This window comes from Rissa tridactyla, chromosome 16 (assembly GCF_028500815.1).
Source record: "Rissa tridactyla isolate bRisTri1 chromosome 16, bRisTri1.patW.cur.20221130, whole genome shotgun sequence".
NCBI classification, from domain to species: domain Eukaryota; kingdom Metazoa; phylum Chordata; class Aves; order Charadriiformes; family Laridae; genus Rissa; species Rissa tridactyla.
Genome location: NC_071481.1, coordinates 7803772 through 7829500, shown reverse-complemented (window position 1 = coordinate 7829500; position 25729 = coordinate 7803772). Strand labels below are relative to the sequence as shown.

The following is a 25729-nucleotide window of genomic DNA, read 5'->3' as shown; positions in this document are numbered from 1 at the left end:
ACCTCTGCTTGTGCCTCATTTCCTGATCTAATCCCCAGCTCCCGGAGGGCAGAGAGGCGCCGCCGGCGCTCGGAGGGGTTTTAGACTTTCCATGCAGGAAGAGTTCCCTCAAGAACCAGCCGGGCTGGGAGACGGCCCAAAAAAACCTCCCCAACCCCATCCCACCCCGGCCATCAGCTCTTCCCCTTGCGGGATGCGGCATCTCGATCTCCCGGCTTCGCCTCCCTCGAAGGAGCGAGGTTTTTCCAGCAATTCTGGCTTTTTCCAGCAATTCTTCTTCTTTTCTAGGAAATTCCAGCTGGAAACAAGGCTCCGAGGGAGGGGGGGGGGGTGGAGGCGGGGGGGCGGTTATTTGGGCCGCCGCGATCCCAGCTGTGCCATCCCTGGGTTCGCTCTCGGCTTTCGGGAGTCGAGGAGAGCATCTTCCGAGCCCCGACGGGAGGAACGAGGTGACCCTAAAACCTCTTTTTGCCCGCTCCCCCCCCCCCCCCGCCCCCCCCCGCAGCCCATCCACGCCAGCAGGCCCTCAAGAAAATAGTGTTAATTTATTAGCCAACGCTCAGGAAAGCGCCATACGGCAACCGAAAGTGGCACGTCAGCCTCCCGACCGCGCTCACACCGCGACGCGCTTGGAGTAGAGTTAAAAAATAAAGAGGATGGGGGGCTTTTTTTTTTTTTGTGGGGGTGGGGGGTGTTGGGGTTTTTTTCTTTTTTTTTTTTTTGTTTTTTTTAATGCTACAAAGGTCCCATCCCGAAGCAGAAACGCTCGGCAGGAGCGCGGCAAGCGGAGAGGGTGCCCGCGGCCGGTCCCCTGGGATGTGGCGGGGGGGCTGCGCAGCATCCATGGCAAGCCGGGGCCGGTGGTGGCGGGGGGGGGTGTTTGTAAACAGTTCCTACACATCCAGGGCGGCGGCAGGGGGGTTTTTTTTTCCTTTCACAGTGAGCAGAGAGGCGAGGCTGGGGGGGGGTTGCCCTCGCCGGGAGAAGATCGGGGATCCTCCTCTTGGTGCTTTCGACCAGCCAGGAGAGGAAAAGAGTGGGGGGACCCCATCCGTCGTCCATCCCCCGTCCACTCCCCCCGCCCCGTGAAACGGTACCGGTGCCCAGCGCGGGGAGACAGGTCCGAGGCCACCATGAAGAGATCCTGGAGGAAGAGCTGGACCATTTCTCCTCTTCTTCTGGACCTTCTCCTCCACTTTGCTTCTCCAGCATCTCCTCCTCTGGGCTGTGGGACCAGCATGGGGGCGGCGGGGGGGGGGGTATGCTTCACAGCCGCTGGTCTCCCCGCGGGGAGGAGGACCCGCGCTGCCCGCCGCATCCCTTGATTTACCAGGATAAATAAATAAGAGTCTCCAAGGGCTGGCAGGCTTGGGGAGGGGGGGCGCACAGCCCACCGCCTGCTATCTGACGGCGATGGACATCTTGGGCGTAGCGAAGAGCGGTTCGTTAAGGGGGGGCCAGGATGGCTGCTGCTGGCTCAGCTCCTTCTCCAGCCTCTTGAAAAGCTTCTTGGAGGCTTTCTTGCGGCGCAGCTGGCGGAGGCAGCTCAGCAAACCGTGGTCCAGGGCGGTCTGCAGCAAAGATGGCGGGGGCCGGGGGGGAGGAAAGGGGTTTGGGGGAGGCTGCGGACCCCGAGGAGAGGGGCAGAGCCGATGCCAAGGTGAGCCTTGCTCCCTCCGCGCCCACCACTCCTGGAAAAGGGGTGGCTTGGAGGGACCCAAAAGGATGACGCGTGTCCCCCCGCCATGTGCCCAACGTCGCCCCCCCCCCCCCCAACACCCCAGCCCCGGGGCTGACCTACCTCCAGGACGAAGGCAGCAAAGAAGTTGAGGGCGGCGATCCCCAGCAGCAGCAGCTTGAAATTCAAGTCGTCGATACCCTGCAGCTTCAGCAAGCTCTTGGGGAAGCCCAGCGGGTAGAGGGTCAACCATACCATGAGGCCAAAAAGGAGGACGAGGACTACCAGGAAGAGCACTGAGGGCGAGAAGGAAGAGGGTTGAGGAGGTGAATGTTCGGTGTCTCTCTTCATCCACGCGGCCGGTGTCATCCTCACCGTTGGTGTAGAGCGGCTCCCGGAACGGGTACCCCTTGGACATGGCGACGGCCAGGATGAGGTACTGGAAGCCCGTGACGCAGAAGAGGACGGTGTTCTCGTAGTTGGGCAGGTTCTGGGGAGCCGTCACCGTGCTGTTCAGCGGCACGTACCTGAGCCAGGCAGGGGAGAAGGCAGAGGGTGAGATGAAGCGAGAGGCGGGGAGAGGGTCCAAACGCCCACCCCTTGTTCTCCACGAGCCCGCGGGCGCCGCTCGCTGCAGGGCGGCCGGGCGCATCCCTTGGCCAACGCCAAGGGCTTGGTTGCCGTCCTCTGCGCCGTTCCCATCACTAATTGGATGGACGGTCCCAAAGAGCGGTGGTCAACGGAGTTAACTCCAGCTGGCGGCCGGTCCCAAGTGGTGTTCCTCAGGGCTCAGCGTTGGGACCGTTTCTGTTTAACATCTTTATTGATGATCTTGATAAGGACATAGAGCGTATCATCAGGAAGTTCGCAGGTGACACCAGGTTAAGCGGGAGCGTGGATCTGCATGAGGATAGGGAGGCTCTACAGAAAGACTTGGATGGATTGGGTCGATGGGCCAACGCTAATGGGATGAGCTTCAACCAGGCCAAGTTGCAGCTCTGAAGAAAAGGATCTGGGGGTCTTGGTAGACAGTAAATTATCCAGGAGCCAGCAATGTGCCCTTGTTGCCAAGAAGGCAAATGGAATTCTGGGCTGCATAGGGAAGAGTGTGGCCAGCAGGTCAAGGGAGGTCATTCTCCCCCTCTGCTCTGCACTGGTGAGGCCACAAGTGGAATACTGTGCCCAGTTCTGGGCTCCCCAGTTCAAGAGAGACAGGGAACTACTGGAGAGAGTCCAGCGCAGGGCAACGAAGATGATGGAGGGATTGGAGCATCTCCCTTACGAGGAAAGGCTGAGAGAGCTGGGACTCTTTAGCCTGGAGAAGAGAAGGCCAAGGGGGGACCTTATTAATGTTGACAAGTATCTAAAGGGTGGGTTTAAGGAGGACGGAGCCAGGCTCTTTTCAGCAGGTCCAGTAACAGGAGGAGGGGTGACGGGCACAAGCCGAACGTAGGAAGTTCCCATCAAATATGAGCAAAAACTTCTTTAGGGCGAGGGTGACAGAGCCCTGGAACAGGCTGCCCAGGGAGGGTGTGGGGTCCCTTCTCTGGAGACTTTCAGGATCCGCCTGGATGCAGCCCTGAGTGAGGTGTTGGACTAGATGATCTCTAGAGTTGGACCAGATGATCTCTAGAGGTCCCTTCCAACTCGGAAAAATTCCATGATTCCGTGAAGTGAAGGGCCACAACAACCCCACAGAGCGCTACAGGCTTGGGGCAGTGTGGCTGGAGAGCTGCCTGGCAGAAAAGGACCTGGGGGTTCCAACTGACAAGCGGCTGAACATGAGCCAGCAGTGTGCCCAGGTGGCCAAGAAAGCCAATGGCATCCTGGCTTGTATCAGAAATAGTGTGACCAGCAGAAGGAGGGAGGTGATCATCCCCCTGTGCTCAACACTGGTGAGGCCACCCCTTGAGTATTGTGTCCAGTTTTGGGCACCTCAATATGAGAGAGACCTCGAGGTGCTGGAGCGAGCGCAGAGGAGGGCAACGAAGCCGGCGAAGGGCCTGGAGAATAAATCTGATGAGGAGCGACCTCATCACTCTCTACAACTACTTGAAAGGACATTGTAGAGAGGTTGGTGCTGGTCTCTTCTCACAGGTGATTAGCGATAGAACAAGAGGGAATGGGTTCAAGCCGCAACAGGGTAGGTTTAGACTGGACATTAGGAAAAAATTCTTCCCAGAAAGAGCGGTCAGACACTGGAATAGGCTGCCCAGGGAGGTGGTGGAGTCACCATGCCTGAATGTGTTTAAGAGTCGTTTAGATGTGGTGTTGGGGGATGTGGTGTAGGGGAGAACTTTGTAGAGTGGGGTTGATGGTTGGGCTCAATGATCCCAAGGGTCTTTTCCAACCTGAACGACTCTATGATTCTACAACTCTAATCCCAGGTGAAGCTGGGTCCCTTACCAGCTCTGCGAGACGGTGATGAAGTAGCTGAGGACTTGCACGGTGATGAGCAGAGCCGTCTGGAGGAGCAGGCTGCCCAGCACCAGCACGCTGATCAAGGTCCCTTGGGGACGCTCCACTCCCAGCTCCCGGGCAGGACCGGTGCGACCCATCAGCACGGCCACGGTGGTGGTGATGATGAGGTCGAAGAAGAGGAACTGGAAATCGCTCAGGTTGGTGTTGAGCTGGGAAGGAGAAACCAGCCGCTCTCAGTTTGGGGGCTTAGGAGAGGGACAAGGTAAAACCCAGCGGGGACAAGGGGGCCCGAAGGCATCCCCGAGCATTCGGGCAAGCCTCGACTCACGGTGTAGAGCAGCAGGACGGACACGAACTGCACCAGGCTGTACAGGGCCATGTACTTGAAGACACCGAAGGAGGTGACCAGTGAGCACCTGCCCTCCCTGCGGGGAGAGGGAGACTCACCCACCGCCCACAGCGCCCTTTCCAGGAGTTGTCCCAAAGAGGAGACAGAGGCACCCATGAGACACCCCCCGCCTTGATTTTTGTCTCCCCCCAGGAGGCTCCCAGCAGCTCACCGGATGACGGTGGGCACGCACTCGATGTTGGCCATGCGGGAGGTGAACGGCGAGGCCACTGACGCCTCCGCCTCCGACAGCGAGATGCCCACGTCGGCCGCCTTCAGAGCCCCGCAGTCGTTGGCGCCGTCCCCGCACATCCCCACGCAGTAGCTGCGGCGAGAATCACAGAAAGGTTTGGGTGGGAAGGGACATTAAACACCATCCAAGTGCCACCCCGCTGCCCCGGGCAAGGACATCTCCCACCAGCCCAGGTTGCTCCAAGCCCCGGCCAACCTGGCCTTGAACCCCTCCAGGGATGGGGCAGCCACAGCTTCTCTGGGCAACCTGGGCCAGGGGCTCACCGCCCTCAGAGTGAAAAATTTCCTGATGCCTAGTCTAAATCTCCCCTCTTTCAGTTTAAAACCCTTCCCCCTCGTCCCATGGCTCCCCTCCCTGCTCCAGAGTCCCTCCCCAGCTTTCCTGGAGCCCCTTTAGGGGCTGGAAGGGGCTGGAAGGTCTCCCCGGAGCCTTCTCTTCTCCAGGCTGAACCCCCCCAGCTCTCTCAGCCTGTCCCCACAGCAGAGGGGCTCCAGCCCTCCCAGCATCTCCGGGGCCTCCTCCGGCCCCGCTCCGACAGCTCCGTGTCCTTCTTGTGCTGGGAAGGGATCCGATATTTCACGCGGGGATGGGGGAAAAGCCCTGGGTCTTCAAAGCTGCACTGTCACGCTCAGGACCACCCCACGCGTGGGAGACGGCAGGGTGCGGTTTGGCGGCCGCCAAGCACTCGGGCACGCAAGAGGAGTCTCCGGGCAGAGGGAGACCCCCTTGTCCTCCTCTGTCCCTTGTCCCCTCGGGGCCGGAGGGACTCACTTGAGCTCCTGCAGGCTGCCCACCAGCTGAGTCTTCTGGTCGGGGGACATGCGGGCGAAGACGGTGGCTCGGATGAGGATCTGCAGGGAAGGGAAGGCTTCGTGTCGGCACTGCAGCACCCCCGTCCCCGCGCTCCCGGCAGGAGCCGGCTTATTTTGGGCTTTGCCAGCTCGGCAGGGCAGAGGGGACTTCACACCGGCAAAAAAAACCCCCCCACCCCTCAGGGCATTTTATCTTGGAGCTGCGAGGCTGCAGCAGGGAATCCCGGGGAGGCTGACCCGGGAGGATTCCCCACCATTGGATTCCCCGCCGTCGGATTCCCCGCCGTCGGACTCACCTTCGGCAGCAGGTCGGCGAAGTGCTCGCAAACCACAGCGAAGGATTTGCCGTTCAGGGCGAAGTGGCAGGGCTGCGGCTGGAGGAGGCAGCCGGGATCCCGCTGGCACGCAGCCTGCCAGGAAAAACGCCTCCTTTCTTAACCCCGCAGCCGGGGCTTCGACTCGCGCTCCAGCCCCCGGGGGCGACGGGCTGAACCCGCCTCCTCCACCCGCACGGAGCAGGAGGTAAAGCAGCTTCCCTTAAACCTCAATTTCGGGCAGATAAATGATGGTATTTTGGATAAAAAGTTTGTGCGACCCAGCCCTTCGTGCCAAGCCTGGAGCGGGACCAGGGCAGCACCGTGCCGGCTGCATCCCACCGGGATGTTTGGAGCATCACCTCCAGCCTGACGTGCTCGCAAGGAGAAAGAAGAGCAGTTATCTTCTCAAGGAAGCATTTAAGGAGGGGCAGAATCGCACCCATAATTGTTTTTAAGAGTAACGATGTTGGGAAAAAGAGATTCCCGCCAAGGCCTTGGCAGTTCGGGCTTTCCAAAATCCCCCCCGCAAAGAACGGCGGCGTCGCGGGGACTCACCTCCGGCTGCTCCTCGCCCCGGGAATGCTCGGCGGGGATGAATTTCAGGGCGGCGGGTTTGTCGTGGCCGGGCGGGGAGGCGTTGACGAAGATGACCCGCTCTTTCGGCTCCACCATGCGGCAGCTCCGGGCCACGTTCACGGCCGTCAGCATGTTGTCTCCTGGCGGAAAGAACCCGGCGGGATTTAGTAACCCCCCCGGGGGTGTTTGGTAGCCGGCGTTGGCAAGGGCTCGCACGGCCGCCGAGCCAAGAAGAGCAGCTCCAACCTCTTTTCAAACCTCCAAACCTTTTCCTCAGCCACCGCAGCCACGCCGGGGGGCTTTTTGCTCTCCCCCCACCCCTCCCAATTTTGGGGGAGAACGTCAAAATCTCCTTCCTGCCCTACCCCAAAGCAAAGCGGCGGCTTCCAACCCTGCCAGCGGCTTGCAAAAAACCCGCAGGCGATTCCTACGTCCCGTCCCACCCCCCCCCACTCCGGCATCATCAGCCGTGAGACTCGGGGTGCGCACGAAATATCGACATTTACGGGATCGGGGGTGAAACCGCCACCGGTTTTGCCGTTTTAAGCCGCCCATCCCAGGTCTGTGGGTTCAGGCTGCACCCACGGAAAAGCCCCCCTGCGTGTCCCCGTCCCCCCCCAACCCTGCCGGACGCGAGCCCACCCGCAGGGACACGCCACCAAGCAGCGGGGCTGCGCCAAACCAGGGGCGCGGAGTCCTCGCCGTGCCCCCCCCCCCCCAGCCCCCCAACCCCGACCCACCCCCAGTTCCGGTGGGAAAACCCTCTACCCCCAACGCATGTCAAGGGGCGCTCGTGTCCCCTCTCCTCCCCCAGCCCGGCGTCCCCCGTCCCGCCTCGGCGGGGTCACCTGTCACCATGACGGGGCGGATGTTGGCGTTCCTCAGGAGGTGAATGACGGGCGCAGATTCCGGCTTGAGGACGTTTTTCATGACGAGGAAGCCCAGGAAGGTCAGGCTGCTCTCCGCGGAGTCCCTGGGAGGGAGACAAGGAGCCGTTCGACACAAGGCAGAGAGCATCAATCGGGAACAACAGCCAAAAAAGCCAGCAGCTGCTTTCGTACGGGTTAGGGTTTAATTCCTCGCAGGCCGCGGGACAGGCCAAGCGTCCCGTGAAACGCTCGGAGCAAAGACGACGTAAACGGAGCGAGAAGCGGTTGGCACCAACCTGGGGAGCTGTAGGGCCTCCTGGAAGGTGGAGACGGCGCCGAGGGGTTTGGAAGCCAGAGCCAAGACCCGGAAACCATCCGTGGTGTAGTGTCGCAGCATCTGGGAGAAATCCAGGGGCACTGCCGGGGGAAAAGCGAGGTCAGACCCATCCCTGAACGAACCCGGGCGACGCGGACCCAGCTCCCAAAGGACCGAAGAGCTTCGGATGCTCATCCAGCCTCCCACCCCCTTCCCTGGCTTTTTGGTTCCCATTTTCCTCCTGCCACAAGGCCGGAGCTAATCCAAAGCCCTTGCGCCTCTGGGATGTGGCATCCCCGAGGATAATTTCCCGTTGGGATGCGCTGCGGGGATGCAGAAACAGCAGAACCAGCCGTTTTTCAGCGGGGGAGCGATAGCGAGCCGCCGTCCCCCCTCCGGGGCACGTACCCGTTTCCTTCCTGCAAAGGCTGGCCACCATCTCCGGCGCCCCCTTGACGTAGGCGTGGGCCGAGGCTTTGCCGGGCAGCTTGGCCAGGACGCTCATCCTCTGCAAGGAGGAGGAGAAGGGGAAACGCCGGAGGATCCCCACGGGCGACTGGTGCTTCTGGGGAGGAGAGGGAACGGGTGTCAGGGCCGGGATGGAGCTTCTCTGGGGGCTGTGAAGAACAACCACCGGGGGAGCCCGAGCCACCCTGGTCCCCGCGACCTACCCTGTCCCGCGGCTGTTCTTCCTCGGGCGGAGGTTTCATCACAGCCAAGACCTTTGTCCCAAACTGCTGGAAGGCGGGAAGCTCACCCTCCTCCTCCTCCTCTTCCTCCATCATCTCCAGGCGCTGAAACCAAGGCAGATGCTGGGATGGCAAAGCCCTGCCTCGCAACCCCCAAGCTCCATCCACCCCCCAGCTGGTTTAAACACCCCCTCTGACAGAATCTCAGCATGGTGGGGGTGGGAAGGGACCTCTGGAGATCACCCCGTCCCATCCCCTGCCAGAGCAGGGTCACCCAGAGCAGGTGGCACAGGAACGCGTCCAGGCGGGGTTGGAATGTCTCCAGAGACGGAGACTCCCCCACCTCTCTGGGCAGCCTGTGCCAGGGCTCTGCCACCCTCACAGCAAAGAAGTTCCTCCTCGTGTTTAGGTGGAACTTCCCATGGTCACGTTTGTGCCCGTTACCCCTTGTCCTGTCGCTGGGCACCACTGAGAAGAGTCTGGCCCCATCCTCCTGACACCCGCCCTTGAAGTATTTATAATCGTTGATAAGATCCCTCCTCAGCCATCTTTTTTCCAGACTGAAGAGACCCAAATCCCTCGGCCTTTCTTCATCAGAGAGGGGTTCCAGTCCCCTCAGCATCTCGGTAGCCCTTTGCTGTCCCCTCTCCAGCAGTTCCCCGTCCTTCTGGAACCGGGGAGCCTGGCAGAGCAAGACGTGTGCCGCCTCCCTCTTCACGGAAACGCAACTTTGCCCGCCGTTTCTCTTACCCAGCCGGTGGATTCCATCATCTTGAGGTCCACGGGGTCGCCGATGGGCTGCGCCCGCAGCAGCGAGACGGTGTGGCAGGCGGCCAGCGAGTAGAGCAAAGGGCCGGCGGGCAGGCGGCGGGGCTCGTGGACGATGGGCATGAAGTGGTTGTTCTCCAGCGGCACCACCCCCCAGACATCCAGACCTTCTTCCGTCAGGGTTCCCGTCTGCGGGGAAGAGCGTGGTGGGTCCGGGTCAGTCCTCCCGGAGCTGGAAACCATGGCGCTGCCCAAGACCCACCTTGTCGAAGCAAACCAGGCGGATCTTCCCGCAAAGGTTGATGCGGGGAGGGCTGATGCAGAAGATGCCCTGCTTCTTCAGCCTGTTCTGGGCGTAGATGGTGCCCACCGTCATCGCAGCTGGGAGAGCCGGGGGCACGATGACGGTGACCAGGTCGAGGGCGCGGATGATGATTTGCCCCACGGGGACCTCGGCAGGCGAGGAGGAAGAGGGGTGGGCATCCTCATAGCCCTCCCCCATCTTCATCCCCGTCGGCTGATGGTCCCAGTGCCAGCCCGAGCGCGGGGATTCACCGCCTCCAACAACCCTACCTGGTTTTTAACCAAGATGAGGATGCTGTAGAGCGTGCCGATAAAAGCTGCGCGGGAGAACGGGCTCGGTTACAAAGCAGAGCAGGCGATGGGGTGGGTTCAACCATTTTAAGAGGAGTTTGGCTGCTCCCGCCCATCCCTCCACGCTCAAGACGTACCCAGGACGGCGAGGAACAGGACGAATTTCACCGCGTCCTTGTAGAACTTGAAGCTGACGGGTTTGGGGTAGAGGATGGAGCTGATGAGATCCCCTTTGGCCGTGCAAAACCCTGCGGGAGAGGAAGGCAAGCACGTTGCAAAGTCACCGCTCCCAAGGAGGTAAAGGCTTCATCCTGGTTTTCCCCCCCTCACATCCGTCACCTGTGCGGGTCACCACGGCCAGCACTTCTCTGCCCACGTAGGACTTGGCTTGGATGACCTGCGTCCCGCAGAACAACGTGTGCCGCCTGTGCTCCTCGGGGGAATAGATGGTGCCAGAAGCCTGGCTGCCGGCCGGGAGAGGGGTCTTCATCACCGGCACGCTCTCCCCTGCGGTGAGGAACATCACGGAGGGAGGGTTATCACCCTTGGGGGGGGTCAGGAACCAACCAGCCTGAATGGGAAGGGGCTGCCATAGGGTCACGGAGATACAAGGTTCGTCCTCTCCCCCAAAATCAAAGCATGAGGTGGGGTGGCGGAGGGGCGCAGGCCGCCGGGTGCGGGGGCTCTCACCCGTCAGCATGCTCTCGTTGACCATGCACTCGCCCGTCAGCAGCGCGGCATCGCAAGGGACCAGCGTCCCGTCCGCGGGGAGGCTGATGCAATCGCCCGGCACCAGGTCCGCCGAGCTCACCACCATCTCCTCTGGAAAAAAGGGCGGCCGCGCTCAGGAACGTCATCCCGGCATCGTCCCCAGGAAAAGTCATGCCAGCATGGTCCCCGGGGACGCCATCCCGGCATGGTCCCCAGGAAAGTATTCCCGGCATCATCCCCAGGAACATCATCCCAAGGAATGCCATCCCAGCATCGTCCCCGGAAATCGTCCCCAGGAACGTCATCCCAGCATCGTCCCCAGGGACGTCATCCTGGCATTGTCTCCAGGAACATCATGCCGGCATCATCCCCAGGAACTTCATCCCAGCAATCGTCCCCAGGGATGTCATCCCAGCACCGTCCCCAGGAACGTCATCCCAGCGTCGTCCCCAGGCACCATCCCCAGGAATGTCATCCCGGCATCGTCCCCTGGGATGTCATCCCGGCATCGTCCCCTGGGATGTCATCCCAGCAATTGTCCCCAGAGATGTCATCGGCCCCAGGAGCACCATCCAGGCACCGTCCCCAGAACGCCATCCTGGCATCGTCCCCAGGAACATCATCCCGGCATCATCCCCAGGAAAAGTCATCCCGGCATGGTCCCCAGGAAAGTATTCCCGCATGGTCCCCAGGAACATCATCCCAAGGAATGCCATCCCAGCATCGTCCCCAGAAATCATCCCCAGGGACGTCATCCCAGCGTCGTCCCCAGGCACCGTCCCCAGGAACATCATCCCAGCATCGTCCCCAGAATGTCATCCCGGCATCGTCCCCAGGAAAGTCATCCCAGCAATTGTCCCCAGGGATGTCATCGGCCCCAGGAGCATCATCCAGGCACCGTCCCCAGAACGCCATCCTGGCATCATCCCCAGGAACATCATCCTGGCATCGTCCCCAGGAACGTCATCCCCACAACGTCTCCAGGAACGTCATCCCGGTATTGTCCCCAGCAAAGTCATCCCGGCATAGTCCCCAGGAACATCATCCTGGCGTCGTCCCCAGGAATGTCATCCCAGCATCGTACCCAGGGACATCATCCTGGTATTGTCCCCAGGAACGTCATCCCGGCATCGTCCCCAACGCCTTCGTGCCTGCAGCCCTTGCTCATCGCGGACATCGCACTCACCTCCGCTGGGGCGACGGACTCGGACACCGACCGACATCTTGGCCATGTTCTGCAGCGTGGCGCTTTGCTGCAAGGGAGGGGAGGGTTGGCAGCACACCTCAAACGACAGCCCAAAAAGCCCAGCAAAGCAGCCATAGAACAGGTCTCGAAGGCTCGGGACCGCGGACGAAGGACAAGGAGACCCGCCCCACCGTTGGAGCACGGGTTGTCCCCTGCCAAGCCGGGCTCCGAGGGAGTCCAGCCACAGCACAGAGGTCAAACAGCAGCAGAAAAGGGGTCTACTCCCCTAGAGATGGTTGTCCCAAATAAGGCCACCCACCAACCTTCCTCGTCTCGTAGAGGGACAGCCCTAAGGAGATGGTGGAGATGAGGAAGATGCAGGCGGCGTAGTAGTAATAGGCGTCGCAGACCCACAGCACGATGCTGAACACTTGGAAGATGTAGAAGGGATTGAGCACCTGGAAGGGAACACGGAAAGAGAGCAGGTTTGGGGGGGATGGGACTACGAGAGCTTCCTCCAGCATCGCGAGACCGCCATCCAGGCTCCTCGAGGAACAAGTGTTTACGCAGAGGAGAAGACGGTCCTTCCCTGGGGCTGGGGATGAACCGGCTGACTTCTCGCATGCCCTCCGTCCTCCCCGGCTTTGCTTACGGCCGGTGCTCCCGAGGGACGCTCAGCCACCTCCGCAACCTCCCTGGGGATGCTCCTGTCTGAGAGCTGAGAGGCAGGACGGGTGCCCTCCGCAGCTCTGTCCGCTCTGCCTCCTCTCATCTCTGCCCCAGCGCCTTCTCCTAAAGCCCTCTCCCCTCCCCGCCAGCGAGGGACACGGAGCTGGGGAAGGATCTGCCCCGGGACGACCCGATCTTTCGGAAGCGGGGCCGCACGGGCGCGCACCTCCTCCACCAACAGCCTGGCGTAGGACTTGACGGGCACCTCGATGAGGTTGGGTCCGTAGATCTTCCTTCTGCAAAAGGGGAGAGAAAAAAAGCCAAGGGGGGAGCAAAGGCAGGTTGGGGAAAAGCCGCGTTTCCAACTCCCAGGGACCCTCGCCCTGCCCAGACCCCCCACGGGAGTCCCGTTCCGTGGAGGAGCCGCACCAGGGCAATGCTGCACACTCGGGATCCTCTCTTTTGAGGTCTGGGGGCAAGAAAAACCCCACGCTCCCGAATTTTCTGACTCCTGGAAAAGCCGCGTTTCCAACTCCCAGGGACCCTCACCCTGCCCAGACCCGCCATGGGAGCCCCGTTCCATGGAGGAGCCGCACCGGGGCAATGCCACACACCCAGGGATCCTCCGTTTTGAGGTCTGGGGGCAAGAAAAACCCCACGCTGCGGAATTTTCTGGCCCCTGGAAAAGCCTCATCCGCACTCCCCGGGTGTCCCGTGAAGCTGGAAGATCCCTACCTGGTGTTGTGGTCTTGCTGGTCCAGCCCAGCCTGGGCGAGGTGGAGATCTGCGCAGGTCCAGCCTTCGTCCAAGAGGCTGGGCAAGGCCGAGGGGAAAGAAAAAACGGAGAAATGGGAGTTAAAATCCACATGGAGCCTGGCCCGGCAGAACAAACGCCACGTCCAAGTCCTTGGGGAAATAACACACACACACAAAAAAAAAAAAACAACCAACAAAAAAAAAGAAGCTTTGGGAAAGGGAGAGCATCTTGTTCCTCGGCATCCGCCGCGGCTCGCGGGCGCCAAAGAGCCGGAACAAAAGGGGCACAGTTGGGAATGCCGGGAGCGGCACGGGGCGGCGGGGACCGTCCAGCGGACGCCAAACGGCTTCGCCCGGTCTCCTCTGCCCACAAAGACGGGCAAAATCAACAACCTGGCGGTGTGGTGGGGGGGAGGGTGTGGGGGGAGAGGGGCAGCACGGCTTTCCCCGACCCGACGCCCCGGGGATGGGCTTTGCAGCGCAGGGAAAAAGCTCCGGCGTGGTTACGTGACATCCAGGCAGGTCAGGATCATTCTTGGGTGGGGGAGGAGGGGGGGGACAAGGAGAGCAGCAGAGAGACGCAGAGAGGTTTGCCGCGGCAGGAGGGGGCCGGCAATACCTGACTTTGCAGTACGCCTGCCGCCGCTCGATCCAGATGTAGCGCATGCCCTCGAAGAGGTAGTACCGCAGGACGTTCTTCTGAGCGGAGCAGGACGGAAAAACCACGGCGTTAGCGGGACAGGAGGGCAGGCGACGCCGCGGGAGAGGGTTTACGGTGAGAGGAGAGGCGGGGAGGGTTCGTTACCTCCTCCTTCTCATGGAGGCGGATGGTGTCCCGGCTCTCCTCCTCGTCCGCCACGCCGATGGCGATGCTGGTCCTCCGGTCCTCCAGCCTGGCCCCGGGGTGATGCTCCAGGCTGCTCGGGGTGGAAAACCGATGGTCGGTCCCTCCCTCCCCAGCACCCATCTCCCTCGAAGCCGAAAGCCCACGGGAGCCTTGGCATTGCGGTGGGGACGGGACCCCAGCATTGTGGCAGGGACAGGATCCCGGCATAGCCATGGGGACGGGATCCTGGCATTGTGGTGGGGACGGGATCCTGGCATTGTGGTGGTGATGGGATCCCGGCATGGCCATGGGGATGTGATCCCGGCATTGCGGTGGGGACAGGATCCTGGCATCGTGGTGGTGATGGGATCCCGGCACTGCGGCGGGGACGGGATCCTAGCATGGCCATGGGGACGTGATCCCAGCATTGCGGTGGGGATGGGATCCTGGCATGGCCATGGGGACGGGATCATGGCATTGCGGTGGGGATGGGATCCCAGCATTGCGGCGGGGATGTGACTCCAGCATCGCGGTTGGGGATGGGATCCCGGCATTGTGGTGGTGATGGGATGCCGGCATTGCGGTGGGGATGTGATTCCAGCATTGCGGTGGGGATGGGATCCCAGCATCACGGTGGGGATGGGATCCCGGGATCGCGATGGGGATGGGATCCTGGCATGGTCATGGGGATGTGATCCTAGCATTGTGGTTGTGATGGGATGCCGGTATTGCGGCGGGGACGGGATCCCGGCATGGCTATGGGGACGGGATCCCAGCATTGTGGTTGTGATGGGATCCCGGCATCGCGATGGGGACGTGATCCCAGCTCACCTTCCCTCGCCCAGCGCCTCCGTCCGCACGCGGGTGGTGAAACACTGCCCGAATCGGTCCTGCAGGACAGGCAGGACTCTGAGCAGGGGGAAACGGGGAGTGTGTGTCCCCCCGACCCCCAGCTCCTTCAAACGGGGATGGTGTCACAGGCAGGGAGTCCCTGGCCACCTGTCCCCGATGACGGCGGGGTTTTAGGGACAATAAAGAGAAACGCAAAGCCAGGCTGGCTGCTAGGGAAGGGGAAAGCGCAAAATTATTCAGAGGCAGGCTGTGAGGACAGGCTGAGAGAGCTGGGGGGGCTCAGCCTGGAGAAGAGAAGGCTCCGGGGAGACCTTCCAGCCCCTTCCAGTCCCTAAAGGGGCTCCAGGAAAGCTGGGGAGGGACTCTGGAGCAGGGAGGGGAGCCACGGGACGCGGGAACGGTTTTACACTGAAAGAGGGGAGATTTAGATGAGATATCGGGAAGAAATTCTTTGCTGTGGGGGTGGTGAGCCCCTGGCCCAGGTTGCCCAGAGAAGCTGTGGCTGCCCCATCCCTGGAGGGGTTCAAGGCCAGGTTGGACGGGGCTTGGAGCAACCTGGGCTGGTGGGAGGTGTCCCTGCCCAGGGGACAGGGACGTGATGAACTTTAACGTCCCTTCCCACCCAAACCACTCTACGACTCTATGAATAATCTGGCTGTGGGGCAGCGCGTCGCTTGACGGAAGGAGATGTCACACACAGACAGGGGAGGGTGACAAGCAGCAAGGAACCTCCTGGGTAGTGGCAGAGCCCAACCGGGGACCCCTGGTGTCATGTCCCCCTGGCCCAACCCCGGTACCCCCCCGCCCAGGGACTCACCCTGATGATGACCCAGTCGGCCTGGCCGAGGGCGCAGGGCTGGCATTTCGCCTGCACCTCCAGGCTCGGCTTCCAGTGGAAGAGGACGAGGAGCAGCCCCGCCGTCAGCACGGAGCCAGCGTGGCACAGGGCCACCCGCCACATCCTGGTCTGGTAGCCCGTGACCTCCTGCAAGAAAAGAGATCACCTTTACGGGGACGTTCATTCACAAAAATCAACGGGTAATAAGATTATCAAGCATCTAAATTCTAAATCGATGAAAACCCCAAGCCTCCCGGCGCGATTTAACCCCCGGCAGGTGACAAGCGAGTAGTTTTGGGGCTGGAAAAGCACCGTCTCGTGCCGGTGTGGCAGGTAACGCGTGGATTTTTTGTGCCGGCCCTTCCCGAAATTCCCTTCCTCCCCACGGCGAAGCCCTCGGACCTACCATGGGGGATTTATCGGCGTCTCGCTGCAGCGTCCCGTACCCCGGCCGCTGGTGGCCCAGCAGCCTGCTGCTGTCTGCGAAACCAAAATAAAAAAAAAAAGGGGGGGGGGGGAATTAAAATAATAAGGGGAGCTGATCCCAGGGGTTATTTAGGAGATGCCTGGGGTGCCGGCTGCACCGATGGCATCCCTGGATGCGTCCCAGAAGGTGGCTGGAGTCGGCGTCCCCTCCGTCACGCAGCCCTGGGGAGGTGGCGGGGGAGGGGGGGGGGATGCTGTGGGCACGGGGCGCCCCGGCGCTGCCCGCTCACCCTCCCGCGGCACGTGACGGTCACGGAAACGATGCCAAAAGGAGCCCGGGGAGGAAAAACTGGCACAAACCCAGCGGCTTAACGGCCGGGGGAAGGGAGCAGGGCTGGCGCAGAGCCAGGGCCGGCGCGGGGAGAGCTCTCCCAGCCGCTTTTCAGGCTTGTTGGCTCCTTGGCTTTCCCCCCCGGCAGGCCGAGGATGCGGGCACAAAACGTGCTTTTTTTTTTTCCCCCCAGTTTTAAGGATGCCCAGCGCGGCTCAGCACCTCCCGCTCCCGCTGGTCCCCTCTGCCCGGCCTGAGAGACGGGAGATCCTCGGAGGCATCGCCGCCGCCATTCCGGGTGGGATTTTAACCATCGCCCTCCGTCCCACGAAGCTGATCCCGCTCATCCCTTAAATCCACGCCCGACTACAAGCGGCGGCGGCCCAACTCCGGGATGGGAGAGCAGCGGCGGGGAGATAACACGTGGCACAAACACAAACCAATTCCCACCCTTTGGAACCAGGCAAATAATTTCCTGGATGGGTTCGGGTTTCCAGGAGGGCTCTTAGACCCGGCTGGGAGCCCCTGTTCCCATCCTCCGCCGGAAAAAACCACCCCGGCCTGATTCCTGCCGCTCCCCGCTCCGACCCCAAAGCTCGCTCCGACCCCAAAGCTCGTCTGCAGGTGACAAAAGCAACTAATTAAAAACCATCCCCTGGGTTTCGATGATCACCAGGACCGGGGGCTTCATCTCGCCGTGCGACCCAGTGGGTAACCAGTTCCCAAAACGTGGCCGATGCCGCTCCAAGGGTTTGGGGTTGGGGAAGTGGGGGGGGGGGGGATGAGCCCAAGGGATGGTTTATTAAAACAAAAGCTCCCCCCCCCCGGGAGGCAAAAGCCAACGGTGGCGAAGCTCGGCAAGGGCCGGCGAGGAGGGGAGGCCTCAGATCGCCCCGCTGCCAGCGTCAAAGCCTGGGAAAAGCAGGGATTCCAAGGGAAACGGGGCTGGGAAAAGCAGGGATTCCAGGGGAAACGGGGCCGGGAAAAGGAGGCATTCCAGGGGAAACGGGGCCGGGAAAGGAGGGATTCTAGGTGAAAATGGGGATGGGAAAAGCAGGGATTCCAGCTGCAATAGGGCCAATAAAAGCAGGGATTCCAGGTGAAACAGGGCCAGGAAAAGCAGGGATTCCAGAGGTGAAACGGGGTTGGGAAAAGGAGGGATTCCAGGGGTGAAATGAGGCTGGGAAAAGCAGGGATTCCAGGTGAAACAGGGCCAGGAAAAGCTGGGATTCTAGGGGTGAAATAGGGCTGGGAAGAGGAGGGATTCCAGGGGTGAAATGAGGCCGGGAAAAGCAGGGATTCCAGGTGAAACGGGGATGGGAAAAGCAGGGATTCCAGGTGAAATGGGGCCAATAAAAGCAGGGATTCCAGGTGAAACAGGGCCAGGAAAAGCAGGGATTCCAGGTGAAACAGGGCTGGGAAAAGGAGGGAATCTAGGTGAAAATGGGGATGGGAAAAACACGGATTCCAGCTGCAATGGGGCAAATAAAAGCAGGGATTCCAGGTGAAATGGGGCCAATAAAAGCAGGGATTCCAGGGGTGAAATGGGGCCAGGAAAAGCAGGGATTCCAGGGGTGAAAAGGGGCCAGGAAAAGCAGGGATTCCAGGTGAAACAGGGCCAATAAAAGCAGGGATTCCAGGTGAAATGTGTCTGGGAAAAGCTGGGATTTCAGGTGAAACAAGGCTGGGAAAAGCAGGGATTCCAGGGGAAACGGGAGCATGTGCCGCCCTTCCGAAGAGCCCAACAAAGGAGAGGGCGAGGGCGGGGGGGACACACCTCGCACAAAGGCTCGGCGGCGGGGGCTGCAGGAGGGGGAAAAGTAGCGAAACAACCTGAAAACAACCCAATTTGCTCTCGGCACCTCCCCGGGCAAGGGGCGAGAGGCGCAGCCCACCTCTCTCCGCAACTCCGGAATCGTTACGGTTTTCATGATCCTGTAAGCAGGAAATCTTTTGGAGGAGGAAAAGAGCACGGCCGCCATCGGCTGCGTCCGGCGGCTCTTGCGCAACCCCGTCCTCTCCCGGGGCGGGGGTTTTCTCACCTCCCATCCCGGCTGCTCCCCAAAACAGCGGGAAAAGGGCTCTCTTGACCTTTGACTCACCGCTCCGCTTGGGATGGGACGGGACGGGATGGGACGGGACGGGCACAGCCCCGTCATCGCCCGCCGGCGGACGCGTTCCGGGACGCATCCGGCACCGGCGGAGCTGAGGGCAAAGCTGCGCCACCGGTTGGAACGGGCCACACCTCGTCGGCAAACACGGCGCGGGGGCAACCGGCCATCCCCTCCTCCCATTGCCAAAGCTCATCTGGAGAACCCCGGGGAAGGGATTTGCTTCTCTCTCGGCTGCTAAAAGTGGGGGTTAAAGGTGGGGGGTGACACCCCCGAGGTGGCTGCAGATGCTGGGGGGGGGGGTCAGGGATGCACCAGCCCCGCTGGCCAAGGGAAGGGGGGAGCACCGAGTCCCCGCCGACGCCGGGTTTTGCGCGGTCGAAACGCTGCTTGAAGTCCTCGGAGCTCCGGGATTCGCCCCGTCTTGCACCTTCCGGAGAACCACCCCGTGACCCCGCTGGCGAGGTTTCGGGGCGGGGGGGGGGAAAGTGGGAAGAACGGTGCTCGGGATGCCCCAACAGCTAGCACACGCGCTGCCCACGAGGACGTAACCTTGAGCCCACGCGTCTCGCGGCACCGAACACCCCTCTCCAAAGCACCCCCAGCCCTGGCTGGGGACCGTTTGCCAACACCAGCACCGGTCCTTGCCCTGAGATTTTGTCCCAAAACGCAGCCTTTCTCCCCAGCAGCACCCCCCTGCCCCCGAAAGCGGACACAGCCCGGTCCCAGAGACCTTCTCCACAAGCTCCTTTTGCAGCCGCAGCTCTTTTACAAGCACCTTTCTCAAAGCAAACCAACCCCAAGCAGACTTTTAGATGTCCCTCTGCTCTCCTGGTCCACGCTGGATGCTCAGGGCTTCCCGAGCCATGTCCGCCATCCTTCTGTCTCCCATCCATCCATCCATCCATCCATGCATCCATCCATCCACCTCCCACCCTCCTCTATCCATTCATCCTCCTCCATCCATCCTTCATCCATCCGTCCATCTCCTACCCTCCTCCATCCATCCATCCTTCATCCATCCATCCGTCCATCTCCCACCCTCCTCCATCCATCCATCCTTCCTTCATCCATCCATCCCCCATCCATCCGCCCAGCTCCCATCCATCCATCCATCATCTGCCATCCTCCTCCATCCATCTCCCATCCATCCATCATCTGCCATCTTCCTCTGTCCATTCATCCAGCTCCCATCCACCCATCCATCCGTCCATCATCTGCCATCTTCCTCCATCCATCCATCCATCCATCCATCCATCCATCTCCCATCTGTCCATCATCTGCCATCTTCATCCATCCATCCATCCATCCATCCATCCATCCATCCATCCATCATCTGCCATCTTCCTCCATCTATCCTCCTCCATCCATCCATTCTGTTTCACCCATCCATTCTCCCTCCATCCATCCGTCCTCCCTCCATCCTTCTCCATCCATCCAACCATCCATCCACATGTGCAAGCTAGAGGTTCCATGCAAGAAGAGGAAGGTCCACCCAGGGAGGTTACTGCAGCCAGCAAAGTCTTGGTTGACAGGATGGAGCTGGCAAGGTCAACCCAGGTCCTTGGAGATGGCGAAATGGAAAATCAGGATGAGGCAAAAGTAAGGAAGGAGGGATAAGGACAGGGAAACGGTGCTTGGGTCACGTAGGGCGAGATTTAACTCAGGAGGATCTTGCGGAGCAGCCTTCAGGCTCTTCTTTGGGATGGGAGATGTCACGGCTGGCTGCAGGCCCAGCCCCAGCAAGGGGTTGGGAGGAGACGGCATGGACCCTCCCGCCCTTTCCACCAAGCCAACATCAACTCATCCGCACGAGGAACACGCTGTCCTGCCCGCCACGCGGCCGGGGCAAACATGTCCGACCAGGAGATCTGGTCCTACCTGGCAGCATCCGTCAGGAAAATGCCCCAAGGCTGGAAGAAACAAAAGGACGAGACGGGCTCCGTACGAGGTGGGCAGGTGGAAGATGGGGATTCCGTCTCTGGACACCCACCAAACCCTTGAGACGGGTGAGAAAATAAAGTCCTTGTGGGCGAGACGCCCTCCCAGCGTCCCCGTCCGTCTCAAACTGGTTTCAGTCTGGATTTGTAGGGAAGAGGAGGAAGCCGGCAGCATCACCAGCGTTTGCTTCGCTATGTGCCGACGACACCGGCTGAGGCAACGGCGGTCACAAACCCTTGCGGCCAGGCAGGTTTCTCCTCCACCCCGGGCGGGCATCGCCCCGACCTCCCCTGCACCCGCTTTCGCAAGACCTCGCCGTACGCCAAAACCTCCTGTCAGGATGGGGAAAGCGCCCGGCGGCTTCGGGAGCATCCTCGCTTGGGCAACTATCGGCCATGGGGGACAAAAAAAGGTGGTTCGTAGCCCAAAACCACATTTTTTCCCCAAATTCTGGTGAAATAAGTTGCTCCTACCTGCCTTAGGGAGAGAGGGTCCGCGCTCCATCCCCGTTCCAGTGTGTTGAGTCGGGATGAGAGCATCCCCCGGCAGCTCCCAGGCTGGCAGCGCCCCTAAATTAACCTGGGTGGCCTTAAATTAAGCAGTGGGAGGAAATAAAAGGGGTGAGGTTTAAGCCCCCCGATGATTTTGGGGTCTGAGGGGCTGTGCGCGGGGCTGGGGACCACGGCGGCAGGGACCACGGTGGCGGCGGCACGGCTGGGAGAGCCCCGTGGAGCCGAGCGCGGGCCCCCAAAGAGCCCTCGGATGTCACACTCCTCCCTTTCCTGCCGCAAAGCTCTTCCTCTCTCGCCCCGGGGAAACTCCTCCGCCTCAAACCGGGGCAAATTCAAAGAGAAACGGGTAAAGGTCGCACGGGACGCGCCGCTTCCGCGTGGCCCCGCAGAAGAAACGCCGCCGGCATGAGGGATGCAAAGCACCTCGGGATGTTTTCTCCGGCACAACATCGCAGCCAGTGCCAGGCTGAACCCACAGCCGTGGTTTTCAGCCCCTTCCGAACCCCCGGGATGCCTTTTATCCCTTCCAGCCTCCACCCTGCAAAGGGTCTTTCTGCTGTAAAGCCACGCGGCAGCCGGCAGCAGTGCCGATCCGGGGCTCGCTTATCCCACATCCTTTCCCGGCGCAAGAAAAACCCCGGGATTGCTCGGCTCACGGGCTGAGAAAATGCAGCGTGGTCCTTCACAGCCTTAAAAACGGGGCGAGAAAACGCAGCGTGGTCCTTCGTGGCCTTAAAAATGGCGCCAGAAAATGCAGCGTGGTCCTTCGCGGCCTTAAAAGCGGCGCCAGAAAATGCAGCGTGGTCTTTCGCAGCCTTAAAAACGGCGCCAGAAAACGCAGCGTGGTCCTTCGTGGCCTTAAAAACGGGGCCAGAAAATGCAGCGTGGTCCTTCGCAGACTTAAAAATGGGGCCAGAAAACGCAGCGTGGTCCTTCGTGGCCTTAAAAATGGCGCCAGAAAATGCAGCATGGTCCTTCGCAGCCTTAAAACGGGGGTGAGAAAATGCAGCGTGGTCCTTCGTGGCCTTAAAAATGGCGCCAGAAAACGCAGCGTGGTCCTTCGCAGCCTTAAAACCCACCCCTGCCTCCACGATGCCGACGAAGACGCCGCGAAGGGACGCGCTTGGTGACGAGCTCGGCGCCTCCCCAAGGTGGACCCGGAGCAGCCTGGCTGTGGGAAGCGGCCTCGGTGGAGCGCAGGGATTCGGGGGTGTCGGAGCATCCCATGGAGATGCCCGGGTTTCGTTTCCCGCGGATGAAATCAGCGCGCGGCTTCACACGGAGTCCCCCGCGCTGGTGTGGGCAGGAGTCCCACAGCTCCCCTCCCTGCTCCAGAGTCCCTTCCCGGCTTTCCTGGAGCCCCTTTAGGGACTGGAAGGGGCTGGAAGGTCTCCCCGGAGCCTTCTCTTCTCCAGGCTGAACCCCCCCAGCTCTCCCAGCCTGTCCCCACAGCAGAGGGGCTCCAGCCCTCCCAGCATCTCCGGGGCCTCCTCCGGCCCCGCTCCGACAGCTCCGTGTCCTTCTTGTGCCAAGGGCTCCAGAGCCGGGCGCAGTGCTCCCGCTGGGGTCCCACCAGAGCGGAGCAGAGGGGGAGAATCACCTCCCTGGATCTGCTGGCCACGCTGCTTTTGATGCAAGCCCAGGATCATGTCACGGAATGGTTTGGTGGCCGTGCCCCCAAAAAAGGGCTTTGCACGCCCACGTTTTGCAAGGAAATGCGCCAGGTTCTGCCCCCAAAAAAGAGCTTTGCGCCCTCAAAACTTGTAAGGAAACACACTGGGCTGTGCCCCCCCCCCCCCCAAGGGCTTTGAACGCCCACGTTTTGCAAGGAAAGGCACAAGATTCTGCCCCAAAAAAGGGCTTTGCACCCCCAAAAAGTTGCAAGGAGTTGGTTTGGGTGGGAAGGGACCTTAAAGCCCCCCCAGTGCCACCCCCTGCCCTGGGCAGGGACACCTCCCACCAGCCCAGGTTGCTCCAAGCCCCGTCCAACCTGGCCTTGAACCCCTCCAGGGATGGGGCAGCCACAGCTTCTCTGGGCAACCTGGGCCGGGGGGGGGTCGCCCGCGGGGGGGGCACACGACACACACGGGACGGGACCCGTTTTGGGTTTTCCCGACGGGATGTAAAACCAAACCCGTTCCCACCAAAGCCACCGACCGTTGCGACCCCCGGTTGGGCGGGGGGGCCGCAGGACATCGCTGCGCTGACACCCCCGGAGCGGCAGCACACCCCCACCCCCACACCCCACCCCACGGCGCCTCCTTCCGCAAAGCCCACGGGCAAAATAGGGTAAAACGGGGCAAAATAGGGCAAAGCTGCCCTCCCCGCGCCCTGTAAAACGCAACCGCAGGATGCGCAAAGTCCAATGCCGGCCCCCCCCCGTGGGGACACGCACGGTGCCACACACCCCCCCCCACCGCGGGCCGTGCGTGATGCAACCGTGGGGACACGCACAATTTAAACCCCCAGGGGCCACGCACAGTACAATCCCCCCCCCCCCCTCCCCGTCGCGGGTCGTTCAGTGGAAACAATGGGGCCACGCATGACACAACCCCCGGGGGCAAAACGCAACCCCCCCACGGGGACACGCACGATGTGACCCCGCCACGGGGACACGCACGATGTCAACCCCCGGGGGTCACGCAAAATGCAACACCCCCCCCCCCCCCCCCCCCCCATGGGGAGCCACACACGACGCGACCCCCCCTCCGTGGGCCATACACGATGCAACCCCCGGGGGCCACACATAGTGTGAACCCCCCCCCACACACACACCACGGGAGCCACGCACGATGCAAACCCCCCCCCCCCGCCCCCGCAGGGGTCGTGCACGATGCAAGCGTGGGGCCACACATGACACAACCCCCGGGGGCCCACGGACGATGCGACCCCCCCCCAACCCCCGTGGGGCAGGCAGGATGCAAGCGTGGGGCCACGCAAGGTACAACCCTTGGGGGGGGCCACGCATAGTGCGACACCCCCCCCACCCAGGGGGCCACGCACGCCACAACTCCCGGGGGACACGCAAAATGCGACACCACCACCCCCCCACCCCCCCCCGCCGTGGGTCGCGCACGATGCAACCACAACCATGGGGCCACGCACGATGTGACACCCCCCCCCGCCCCCCCCACCCCGCCTCAGGGTCGTGCACGATGCAACCGTGGGACCAACTCATAATGCGACCCCCCCCAGGGCCCACGCACGATGCAAACCCACCCCCCCCCCCCACCCCGGGGGCCACGCAAAACGCGACCGTGGGGCCACGCACGCAGCCGCCCGACAGGAGACGGGGAGGGGGGGGCGGGCAGGGTGGGGGCCGTGTCCCCAAACCCCCCCCCGTCTCCTCCCTCAACGCGCCCCCCCGCCCCCGCGGGCCCCCTGACCTGAGCTCATGGCGAGCGGCCACGCGTGGGCCGCAGCCCCGCGCGCGCTGCCGGCGGGCCGGCGGAAGGGCGCCGCGCGGGGGATGCTGGGACTTGTAGTCCTTTAACACCGCCCCCCCCCAAGCAAGGACACAGGGAGGGGGCCAACAACAAAACGACCGGGGTTCTGCCCCAAAAAAGGGCTTTGCACCCCCAAAACTTGCAAGGAAACACGCCAGGTTCTGCCCCCCAAAAAAGGCTTTGCCCCCCCAAAACTTGTAAGGAAACATAGGGGGCTCTGACCCCCCCCCCCCCCAAAGTCTTTGCACCCTCAAAAACTGTCAGGAAACACAAGGGGCTCTGCCCCAAAAAAGGGCTTTGAACCCCTGCAATCTGTAAAGAAATGCACCTCATTCTGACCCCAAAAAAGGAGCTTTGTACCCCCAAAACTTGTAAAGAAACGCACTGGGCTGTGCCCCCCCCAAAGGGCTTTGCACCCCCACATCTTGCAAGGAAACGCACGGGGTTCTGCCCCCAAAAAAGGGCTTTGCAGGCCCACGTTTTGCAAGGAAATGCGCCAGGTTCTGCCCCAAAAAAGGGCTTTGCACCCCTCAAAACTTGTAAGGAAACACACTGGGCTGTGCCCCCCCCCCCCCCCCAAAAAAAAAGGGCTTTGAACCCCCACATCTTGCAAGGCAAGGCACAAGATTCTGCCCTAAAAAAGGGCTTTGTACCCCCAAAACTTGTAAAGAAACGCACTGGGCTGTGCCCCCCCAAAGGGCTTTGCACCCCCACATCTTGCAAGGAAACGCACGGGGTTCTGCCCCCAAAAAAGGGCTTTGCACCCCCAAAAACTGTAAGGAAACGCAGGGGGCCCTGCCCCCAAAAAAGGGCTTTGCACCCCCAAAACTTGCAAGGAAAAGCACCAGGCTGTGCCCCCCAAAAGGGCTTTGCACCCCCACATTTCGCAAGGAAACGCAGGGGGTTCTGCCCCCCCCAAAGGAGCTCTTTGCCCTCATGGCAGGGGGGTGGGGGACACAGCACCCACACTCCTGCTGCAGCGGGGCTCCCCCCCCTGGGGAAGTCGCAGTGTGGGGGATGTTGAGGCCAATAACGAGGCGCAGACCCCAAAAAACACCCGGCGCAGACCCCTCCGGCCACCCCTGGGCTTTTGGGTGCCCCAGTCGCTGCCAAACCGCTGCCCACCACCCCCGCGGCCAAAAAAAAAAAAAAAAAAAAAAAAAAAAAAAATATCACTTCCCCCCCCATACGCATCCTCACACACGGGAGTTTGGGTTCCTTTCCCAGGCAGGGACATAAAAGTCCGTGTTTTCTTTGGATGCGCCTCAGGCAGAGCCTCGCACTTCCTCCCCCAAATCAAAGGTGAAGCGGATTTTGGGAATCAGAACAGAAAAACCTCAACCAGCGTTTCCATCCAACCCAGCAACAAGGCAAAAACCAGTTCGTTTGTGCTCAAAAACCCCCCACGCCAACTAAAGAGAAGGGAATAGCGGGAGACGAGGC

General features: G+C 61.5%; 1 protein-coding gene across 6 annotated transcripts; it reads right to left on the bottom strand.

Moving 5' to 3' along the window:
• Nucleotides 1-526: 526 nt before the first annotated feature.
• ATP13A2 (ATPase cation transporting 13A2) lies at nucleotides 527-24292 on the bottom strand. Of its 6 annotated transcripts, none has more exons than XM_054222546.1 (29): nucleotides 24227-24292; nucleotides 15926-15999; nucleotides 15499-15666; nucleotides 14661-14719; nucleotides 13809-13920; nucleotides 13623-13702; nucleotides 12983-13060; nucleotides 12474-12543; nucleotides 11902-12036; nucleotides 11579-11645; nucleotides 10372-10503; nucleotides 10021-10188; nucleotides 9819-9929; nucleotides 9661-9707; nucleotides 9350-9538; nucleotides 9070-9276; nucleotides 8302-8424; nucleotides 8039-8195; nucleotides 7611-7731; nucleotides 7294-7418; nucleotides 6425-6585; nucleotides 5849-5962; nucleotides 5512-5591; nucleotides 4660-4812; nucleotides 4428-4524; nucleotides 4085-4308; nucleotides 2054-2205; nucleotides 1802-1974; nucleotides 527-1571 (listed from the first exon to the last, which is right to left on the bottom strand). In XM_054222546.1, exons 1-29 carry the CDS (start codon nucleotides 24234-24236, stop codon nucleotides 1401-1403), a joined length of 3558 nt encoding a protein of 1185 aa, XP_054078521.1. In that variant the 5' UTR covers nucleotides 24237-24292; the 3' UTR covers nucleotides 527-1400. The 6 variants fall into 6 exon arrangements, with proteins under 6 accessions (XP_054078521.1, XP_054078522.1, XP_054078520.1 ...); XM_054222547.1 differs by having other exon boundaries at nucleotides 15926-15995; nucleotides 24227-24237; XM_054222545.1 differs by lacking the exon at nucleotides 24227-24292 and adding an exon at nucleotides 20802-22568.
• Between the last annotated feature and the right edge of the window lie 1437 nt (nucleotides 24293-25729).